The sequence below is a fragment of the Pagrus pagrus genome (assembly GCF_965226575.1).
Source record: "Pagrus pagrus genome assembly, chromosome: 6".
Classification (NCBI taxonomy): Eukaryota; Metazoa; Chordata; class Actinopteri; order Spariformes; family Sparidae; genus Pagrus; species Pagrus pagrus.
Window position 1 is genome coordinate 16,835,244 of NC_140190.1, and position 10,224 is coordinate 16,845,467.

General features: G+C 39.7%; 1 protein-coding gene across 3 annotated transcripts; it reads right to left on the reverse strand.

The window, feature by feature from the left end:
* Nucleotides 1–1,451: 1,451 nt before the first annotated feature.
* Nucleotides 1,452–10,072, reverse strand: mindy4 (MINDY lysine 48 deubiquitinase 4). Of its 3 annotated transcripts, none has more exons than XM_084355618.1 (18): nucleotides 9,730–10,071; nucleotides 9,330–9,449; nucleotides 9,044–9,243; nucleotides 8,676–8,949; nucleotides 8,319–8,572; nucleotides 8,134–8,189; nucleotides 7,929–8,038; nucleotides 7,705–7,821; nucleotides 7,526–7,617; nucleotides 7,217–7,318; nucleotides 6,372–6,471; nucleotides 4,197–4,262; nucleotides 4,027–4,094; nucleotides 3,862–3,925; nucleotides 3,556–3,717; nucleotides 2,652–2,832; nucleotides 2,413–2,491; nucleotides 1,452–2,236 (listed from the first exon to the last, which is right to left on the reverse strand). In XM_084355618.1, exons 1-18 carry the CDS (start codon nucleotides 9,787–9,789, stop codon nucleotides 2,188–2,190), a joined length of 2,154 nt encoding a protein of 717 aa, XP_084211744.1. In that variant the 5' UTR covers nucleotides 9,790–10,071; the 3' UTR covers nucleotides 1,452–2,187. The 3 variants fall into 3 exon arrangements, with proteins under 3 accessions (XP_084211744.1, XP_084211745.1, XP_084211746.1); XM_084355619.1 differs by having other exon boundaries at nucleotides 6,408–6,471; nucleotides 9,730–10,070; XM_084355620.1 differs by lacking the exons at nucleotides 1,452–2,236; nucleotides 2,413–2,491 and having other exon boundaries at nucleotides 2,725–2,828; nucleotides 9,730–10,072.
* Between the last annotated feature and the right edge of the window lie 152 nt (nucleotides 10,073–10,224).

Genomic DNA, 10,224 nt, shown 5'->3' on the forward strand with positions numbered 1-10,224 from the left:
TCAGTTCGAGAAACTCTGGGTTTTAGTCGTGTGAGATGGTTGGTGCATCTTTTATGACTTGTTGAAATCACAGGAGAGACTTTCTTTCTTTTCCTGCACAGTCAGTGTAATTGTAATATTGCTCTCATAGCTATTATAGAGGTAATCAGGTCCCAGTTCCTAAGCTGCAGATAAAACTGCAAAAGGGGTGAACAAACAGAAGAGAAGCTACGTAAATAAATCTGGAGAACTTCCCATTCAACTGAGCAGCATGTGGATTATCAGCTATGCGTGACTAAGATCTTCATAATCATGAGATATTACTAATGAAAACATTGCAGTCCAGCACAAATGAAAGGGTGCAGGGGCAGCATGGGTGGAGTGAAGAGCAGTGGAGGAGGAGATGTGATGCTCTGGAGGAGGGCCTCATTCAAACACCAACCAGCTGCAGGTACACTGCCTCAGATCTTTGCTTTACTTCACAATAATCACCTGTTGCATTTTAACAGTTTGTGTTGAGCTGCTTCAGAATCAGCTTTTTCAAGTAAAGTAATATATATATATATATATATATATATATATATATGTGTGTGTGTGTGTGTGTGTATATATATGTGTGTGTGTGTATATATATATATATATATGTACACTGTTCCCACTTTTTTTTCCAGGAGCCCACCTCGAAAATAAATAAAATACAGTAGGGGGGGAAATGAAAGAGGAAGATGAGAATGAGAATGAGAAGAAGAGGGAGGAAGAAAGAGAAAAGATGGACAATGAGGAGGGAGAGATTAAGGAGAGTAAAGCAAATGTGTATAGAGTACAAACCGAATGAGCAGGAGGAGGAGATGAAGATGAGTGAAGAGAGAAATTAAACATAAAAAGAAGAGAAGTAAAAGAAGAGAGAGGAAGGAAAAACGGGTGCACACTGAAATGACAATCATAGATTAGGCATAGATTTGTGGTGGGATGAAGGGGACAAGTGCCCCTCAATATGTAGAGCACATACATTTGTTGACCCACATTAAAAACATGAGGGCAGCAGAGAACTTTTATTTTGACGAACCACTTGCCTGAGAACCTTACTTTATTATATTTTATCGTTATTATGCAGAAAATGCACACATTTGTGCACAAAACACCACCAGAATGCAGGAAATTGAAATCTTTGATGCTTAAAATTCCCTTGGGGAGGACACCAGCTTAATGTGCCCCACAATGTTAAAATGACACCTACAACTTTCAAACCAGTATACAGTAAAACTACATTTCAGCAATGTCACACTAGGTTTGTAGTTCTTTTTTCACTTTCATTTAAAAGCATCTTCATGAAAAAAGGACATAACCATCACAGTGTGGAGACAGTTGAGGTACTGTAATGATTTTATTTTCCGTCCCAGATTTGGTCTGCAAAAAAAGTGTAAATTCCTTGATGCAATTGAGTCTAATACTCACTCTCTTTGACACAAACACACACACGACAGACTGTATTTATTTAATCTGAAATCTTTACAGTACATTATCTCAAACAGATCTCATTTAAAATTGTACAGATGTAATAAAAAGGCAATATTATTTTTTGGCCATGTCAAAACCAATCTGTATTGCCAGATTTTATAAATCTATCATACAAAAGGCAGTTAAAATATGATGGGAAAATAATTTTAATTTTCAACAGTTTTCTTGATTAAAATATCACATATTCATTTTATTTCTAATAAGCAGAAATACTATAAAATGTAAAATATGGACAACAATCTATTATACCTGTATGTTTAATGTACAGGAATAAAAGGCCACTGTGGTCAATAGTGTATCATGCAGCAATTTACATTTCAACAGCAACAAAAGAACAAATTTTCCTCCAAACTTGTGCATTTAAAGAAAACGTTTCTTCATGCTTATTGCTAAACCTTTACAAAAAAAAAAAAAAAAAAAAAAAAAAAAACACACACACACACAGTAATTGCACTCTTCTCACTTCAAATATCGTTTTGTAGACAACAGTATTCATGGCTGATATAATAGGCCATACCAGCTGCACTTACATTGTGTGATATACAGTATAACATCAAGGCCATCATGTCACGAAAACAATAGTAATGCTAAAATCTATGGAGAAATACGAAGAAGTCATAATAAAATATAGAGAAAAAGAAATATCTATATTGGTGATGCAAAATGTTTGTGAATGTACCATGTGATTGGTCAGAGAATAGGCTCGGTGTTGTTCCAATTAACAAACGCATCTTTCCACCTGAAAAAGATAAAGAAATTCAACTATTTAAGGCATTCACAGCTGATCCGGGTACATTATACATGATCTTTCACAACAAAGACATTTGAACAACCCTTGATTAACAGCAATTAACGTCAACACACTGCAGACATTACTGTGTATGTTGGTCTGTGTGTTTAAAATAAAGTCCTTACCTTGTTCGGATGCAGTGCTCCAGTGGAGGAATGAGATCAGTGTCATCATCTTGACAGCTCAGGGCCGATCTGCCAACAGCTAAAAGTACAAAACGCTTTTAGGACCCAGATAATTTAGAGCACATTATGATCAGAAATCATACCTTAATGTAAATTATTCTTAGTGGTCATGACAAGTAGAATACTCATTAAAGAAAGGACACGTGCACTGAGAATGTGGAACAAGTGATGCTACATACAGACAGTGAGGCGGATCTCCTCCTCCTGATTGGCGAGGCCGTCATAGTAGTAGAGGTCAAACTCCAGACCTTTGTCCTGATTGGTCAACAGCTCCCTCTGCAGGGCAAACAGCACACTGAAGTGGCTTTCACTGCACACCACCCAGATGGGGTAACAGGGAGTCTTCAGGTAAGCTCCTACCTTAGATACAGGAAAATAAAACACAACAGAGTCAACACAACTATTTTTAACATGTTAAAGGGTTGCACACAATTTTTCAGCGGTCACTAACTAACTCATTGTTGGCTCCTGAATACTTATAAGTAGTAGTAGTTTTCCGGGGTGTAAAAGTAACATGACCTACATTTTTGCAAGGTATTTGCTGAAAAGAGTATTATGAAAATTGAAGAAAAACTTCAATATATATTAGGGTTAGGGGTTATTATAGGGTTATTATATTAATATAAATAGCTTTTCTTTCAATCAATTGTAATAAACCAAAACATTGAAGACTTAAATAAAAATACAAAATCTGCTATTAATCATTGTTTCCTGGAAATCTTACATCAGATTCACCATGCAATGTTCCTCCTGAAAACACATCCACATGTCCATTATGTAATTATTTACCAGCCTCTTACAATTTACTTCACACAGTTTAACTTTAATAACACTACTGCTCGAGATACCCTGAGAGCCCATTGTCTTCAGTTATCCTTCTCTCGTGTATGTGAGATACTGAAAATAAACATTTTCAGGTTGCTATAGTATATGTAAGCTATCACGTAAATTCCACGAGTCTTAAGAGCATTCTTTGTTGCTATTATGCCCCCAGCAGCACTTCTGAGCTCATAATTATTATAAAGAATGCCTCCTAAGGGCTTTTGTTTTCATCTGTGTAGCATCTGGTCCGTCAGCACTGACCTTACAGATGTTATAATGTTCAAATAAGGACAGAAGGCCAACGTCACAGTGGCCTTTGATTCCCTTGAGTAGAGTCATGTTGCCATTGCCTGAGTCCAACTCCATGTCGTTGTCAAAGACATTAGAAACTGCTCTTCCACAGAGCAACAGGTTCACCAGCTCCTGGTGGAAACAAATCAAAAAAGCAATCTTAGTAAGCAGAATGTATTTTATGTGAACAACAGTAACAGTAAGTTGTGTTGATTACATTGAAACACCCAAATCACAAACACAAAACCAAGTGCAGTTTCTAGTTTTATGTGAAACCTGAGTGCAGTAGCCATGGGCTCCAATGAGCGTGGTACAGGGCACGTCCATATCCTCTCTGACTCTACAGAAAGAATAAAGAAAAAGCACAATAAGTGTGATGCTCAATCAGCTAATTGTGATTTTATACTGCACGTCTTGTTCAGTAGTAAAGGGATAACATACTTTTCAATGGATCGAGAGAGAACAGCAGATATGGTCAGCAGGATGCACCCTAACAGCCCAGTCTCAAACTGTGGATAGAGACAGATCAGAGTCAAAAGGGTGGAAATCATTTGTACATTTGACAGGCATAAATGAACTGAGGATAAATTATATGATGCAGAGTCTCTCACCTGCTCAATATGCTGCTCCAGAAGCAACTGCAGGTCCTTGATGTTATCCACAGTGAAACATGTTAACTAAAATAAAAAAGGTAGTTGAAGTTCCACTGCAGTGCATATCATAACCATTTCATAAATATCAATACCATTTTCACTCCAAAGCCTCAGTGGCGATAACCTGTGAATTGTGTGATTTTGAAGTTTTGACATGGGAGGACACACAAGCTTTTAAACTGTCCCCTCCAAAACTATTGGAACAGCGAGGCCAATTCCTTTATTTTTGCTGCACGCTGAAAACATTTGGGCTTGACACCAAACGATTGAATGAGACAAGAGATCAGTATGTCAGCATCCATTTCCAGGTATTTACATCTAGATCTGTTAAAAAACTTAGAAGGTAGCACCTTTTGTTTGAACCCACCCATTTTTCAAGTGAGCAAAATTATTGGAACAGGTGACTGACAGGTGTTTTTTGCTGCCCAGCTGTGTCCTGTTACATTGATTATTCAAACAATAAACAGCACTCTCAGCTTCAGCTTTGGGTTTGCCTTTACAGTCTGCATTTATAGTTAAAAAGGTGTAACCAACATGAAAACCAGAGAGCTGTCTATGGGAGAAAAGCAAGCAATTTTGAGGCTATGAGAAAATGGAAAATCAATCAGAGCTATTGCACAAACACTGGCCATAGCCAGTACAACCATTTGGATTGTGCTGAAGAAGAAAGAAACCACTGGGGTACTCAGCAACAGATGTTGAACTGGTAGACGAAGGAAAACATCAGCAGTTGATGACAAAACATTGTGAGAGCTGTAAAGAAAAACCCTAAAACAATGATCAGTGACATCCCCAAAAAACCTCCAGAGGGCAGGAATGAAGGTATCATAATCCACCGTTGGCAGAAGACTGCAGGAACAAAAGTACAGAGGCCACACCAGAAGATGCAAACCACTCATTGGCAATAAGAATAGGAAGGCCAGATTGGAGTTTGCCAAAAAGTACAGAGACGAGGCTCATAAGTTCTGGGACAGAGTTTTCTCGACTGATGAGACAAAGATTAACCTTTACCAAAGTGATGGAAAGGCTAATGTGTGGAGAAAGAAATGATCTGCTCATGATCCCAAACACACAAGCTCATCTGTGAAACAAGGTGGAGGCAATATCATGGCTTGGGATTGCATGGCTACAGAAACATTTTACCTGCTAAAGAGGAGACTGAAGGGAGAAACCCCCCCGAAACAAACAACAACTGAAAGAGGCTGCGGTGAAAGCCTGGAAAAGCATCACAAAAGAAGAATGCAAGCAAAGGATTTGCAACTAAATATTAAGTATTATTCTAATCTATAAGTCTACCTGTTCCTATACTTTTGCTCACCTAAATGTTTGGTGATGATGCAATCTTCTAAGTTTTGTAACAGATCTAGATGTAAATACCTGGAAATGAAAGCTGAAATGCTGATCTATTGTCTCACATTCATCTTTTGATGTCAAACCCAAATGTTTTCAGTGTACAGCCAAAATAAAGGAATTGGCCTCGCTGTTCCAATAGTTTTGGAGGGGACTGTATACTTTGCTGTTATTCTAATTATCAGTCTGAAGAGTCCGAACAGGAGGAATGACTTTGGCCACTGTCCCCACCACCAAAGTTTCAAAATTCAACTTGATGAGCAAGCGATGAGCTGTTTCGTGCGTGGACGGTTAAGCTTGCACTCGCCACAGCTCCAGCACAGGTTTTGAGACAGCTTAAGCACCATAGAAGAGCTCCATTTCTTGCTCTCTTTATCAGTCTTTGGCTACTTTTTCGGTGCAGCCCACTCAACGTCTCCTTCCTTTGAATACTGATTTAGAGGTCGATTACCATGGCGACTGTAAAAAGCACTTGGGTCAGCCCTACACAGTTGCCAAGGCTAATAAGATTTGTAAACCATTTACGATTTGAAGTAAAACCTTCCTTTTGGAAATTGATAGAATTAGCACAGCTATGATTTCTATTATCACACTACAATATTAAATTATTTCAATGAAAATGTGCAAACAAATCCAAATACTGCAACAAATCTCTCATAATAACATTTTAGACATAGTAGCCTAATATTTTACAAACTAAGCCCACTAACAATGGCCCATTAAATGTTGCTGAGCAATGTTTGATGTAATAGTAGTTGATTTGAGTGTAACATTACTTCTCACATTCCAGCAGATGTGTATCGGTTGGCATCTCTGTACCTTTTCAAGCACTCCTTCAGATCTGAAGTGTCCAGTTGGGGTGAAATGATTTCTCCCTGAATTTCTGTTTTAAAAAAATTGCAGTTAAAACAAGCACACAAACTGTTTAAACCAATGCTGAACCTGAAACAGCAGATTCATCAAGCATTTCTGAAATCAGTGGGTCTGACGGGCTTTGGAGTTTTACCCTTGTGTGTCTCTTCTTGCTTTTCAGTTCCTCCTGTGTTTTCCGTCCCAGTACTTTTCCACTCATTTCCTCACCTTTTCTTCTTCCCTCCTCACTCCACCTGTTCCTGATCCCCTCGTTAGTGTCTGTGTATGTCATCTTTGTTCTCCCTCATGTGTTTGTCAGTTCGTTCGGTCGTTCCCCTGTGATGTTCCCTGGTTTCTCCCGGTACTCTGTCTTCCTCTGTCGTTCCTCCTGTGTCTCCCCATCTGGTATGTTTGATTTTGCTTCCTTGTTTAGTCATTTGATTTGTACTTTGCTTTTGGTTGAACTTTGTTTTAGCTTTGTTGCAACTTTGTTTTTGTCCTCCTGTCTCGTTTTTGGTTGGTCTTTATTTCTTGTGTTTTAATATTTCAGCTATGATAATTAAAGCTCACTTTTGTTTCCCCTTATCCTGCCTCGTGTGTGTGTGTGTGTGTGCCTGTGTGTCTGCACTTGGGTCCTCCATTTTGTTTAACCTTAACCCCTTGACAACGGGTACTTCAAATGCATTCAACCTAGTTAAATACTGGTAATAACAAGGTTCTGTATACCGGTAATCATCTGGATGTGGAGGATTAAGTGAATAAAAATATGATCTTACATGGTGATCGTTGCTTGCTTTTCCTCACCAGCCCGCCACAGGATTTCAGCTGCAGCTAAAACAAGACACTTTCTTCGGGTGGTGTTGGAAGGTCTTAACCCCCTGAGAACAAAGCAGCATTTGAGTGAAAAGCAGGTCGTGTGGGGTAATAATACAGTTAATACCACAATGCTCAGGTCAATACTTAACAGTGGCTACAAAGCATGCCTTGATGTGAATTAATGACTGTAAAAAGCATCCAAGTGATTGCAATAGGGCCCACGGAGGGTCATTTTATGGGCCAAAGCTGTGAATGGAAGCGTAACTTACTGAAGGCCTGTATCACTGCTTCTGATGTTTTCAAACAGCAGTTTCTTTAGAATAAAAGCTTGGATGGATGCCAGAACTCCACAAGGACCACCCTAGAAAATAAATACACGGGTCAGGATACCATAAATTAATGAATCATAGGAATATCAGTTTTCTGAATTTGGCAAAGTTAAAATAACCTTTTTCTGCACAATTCCATATCTCAGGTCATGGCTCTCTGAGAATGTGAAACCCTGATTCCTCCACTCAACACTGAAACAATTTAGGCCAGAACCAAGAAGCACTGCTTTCAATTCCTGCAGATAAACAAAAACAGAAAGCAAGCAGGACAAAAAGAAAATCAAAGGTAACCACAAAAACTGCCCCTAGAATTTATGAAGAAACGCTGGCATAAACAACCAACCATGGCCGTGTGTTGGTCCATTGGGCGGCCATTAAAACTGTGTTCTTTGATGCTTCGCTGAAAGGACACTTTGGAGAATTCTTGCAGATCGTCGTCGTCATCAATGTCATCTGGAAATTGATTGACACACTGTCAGCATTGACAGATAAAGAAAAAACAAAGTCAATGGATGCTACCTATTCTTTTCTAAATACATAGTACTTACCTAAAACCATCTCAGACACATCCAAATCCACATTTGGACTGGTCAAAGACTTTACTCTGAGGAATAAACACAATCTACATAAACTTTTAAACAAACCTCAGTATGAAAATAATTTCAAAAGTATTTAAATTTAATCTTTGAAGTTTCAACAGGCACACAACACTCAGCAGCTTAAAGCCATTTACTTTTGGGTCTTCAGTATGTCTTGTCGCACTTTTTCTAAGCTGTTTTCCCTCTGCATTCTCTCTGGAGCACTCCGCAACTCCCGTCTCCCTCCTATGCAGTCGGCTGAGCTGATTTCAGTTAGGCAGCGATCTAAGCTTTTTTGATGTAAGCCAGACACTAAAAGCCCATCTTTAGACTGCCTGTTTTCTTCTTCTTTTCTGAGCAGCGGCCGGGCCACCTCTATCCTTCGATTCTGTCTTTTTTTGTTTGATTCCTAAAAGGAAAAACATCACGACAGAACAAAGTATGATGAATATAAGTCATACAAGGACTGTGGGATCAATGGGTTTTTAAGAAATGCATCAGAAGTTCAGTACCTGAGGTGTGCTGGCAATTGGTCCAGCCATCATGCCACGTCTAATTCGATTAGTTCGGCCCTTTTGTGTGGTCTCAGTGATGGAAATCTTTTTTTCTGGTTCTTTCCTGATGACGCTGTCATTGTTGTGGAGGGAAGCGTCCAGTGGCTGACCCTGTTGGTATTCTGAGTCATAAGCCCAGAAACCTGTTTGACTATGACTGGGCAGTCTGTCTGTTTCAGGCAATAATGATGTGTCTACTGGCTGAGAAAGGCAGATTTCTTCTATTTCAGACCTGCGACAGAGATCCCATATAGGTTAATAACAATTTTCAAAAAGTCAAATCAGCACAAAATAATGTATTTAAATTTAATGCATTAGTGAAATACCTTAAGTTGACAGCTGGTGTGCTATCATCTGTCTTTGTGTCATCCATCACTGTTGGTGTTACTGCAGGAGATATGGAGCTGACTGCTCCAGCAGACAGCAGGGGATCACTTTCACTACTGGTGATCTTGTCATTCTTAAGATCCTTGATGTGATGCTTCACAATAATCTCCAGTAATGTTTTCAGGGGGGAGTTCTGAACCTGCAATTGCAAAATAAAGTCAGCTGCAGACTTTTTTTCTTTCGTTAATACACTTACAGCAGCCGACCTCCAGCTACAAGACATACCTTATTCTTTCTATAGAGACCCTCCATGTTGAGTATCTGCCTCAGATGTGATCTGTTGTTGATACTGGCCTCTGTGCGTGGATGCTCCTCATCCATACAGGCAATCGTCCTCTTGAGTCCCTGCGGATTTGCAGTTTTACATTATGCGACTTATTAGGGTCTTTCACTAGGAGCCATATTGACACTACAAAAGGTTTTTTATTACAATGTGACAATTACCCTACCTGAATATTAACATTTCACGCAGAATAACACGTTGTCAGTTGTGACAGCAGACACTGGTTTCAGAATTGAACGTTAGCGGTTGTTGCAACACCTGGGTAAATTAGCTAAACTCTTTATCATCGTTGGAGCTGGGGCTAACGCTAGCTAGCAAGCCCGGTTAACATTTTGCACTTACCTTTCGACTCAAATATTCCCGCACAAGGGACGAAGAAACCTCCTCTACTGACATGGCCATCGTGGTGGAAACGTGTCCCGGGTGCGAAGTTCTTCTTGTAGCATAGATAATCAACACGAAGCTGCTCTGTCGGTAGCCTTCAGCTAACCGACTAGCGAACCATAGCGGGGCTGTGGGATGTGCTGTGCTGCGCCACACAATTCACTAATGTACACCACCGTGACGTACCGCTGGCTGCTCCCTCAATACGTCCACATATGCTACAGATCAGTGAAACGGCGCCATTTTCGGGTTTGATGTTCGCCAGTGTTCGTTTCCATGGAGACGCTTGTTTCTCCGCTCCTCACACAGGACAGAGCCGAGGCCACGCCCCTTTCCGGTTTGACCCACGGGACGTTCATGTCCTAAAAACTTTGTAGGATTGTGCCTTGAACTACACATGTTTTTAAATTAAAGATACGTTTTCAAGTCAATGAAGTCTCAGTTTAAACAGCA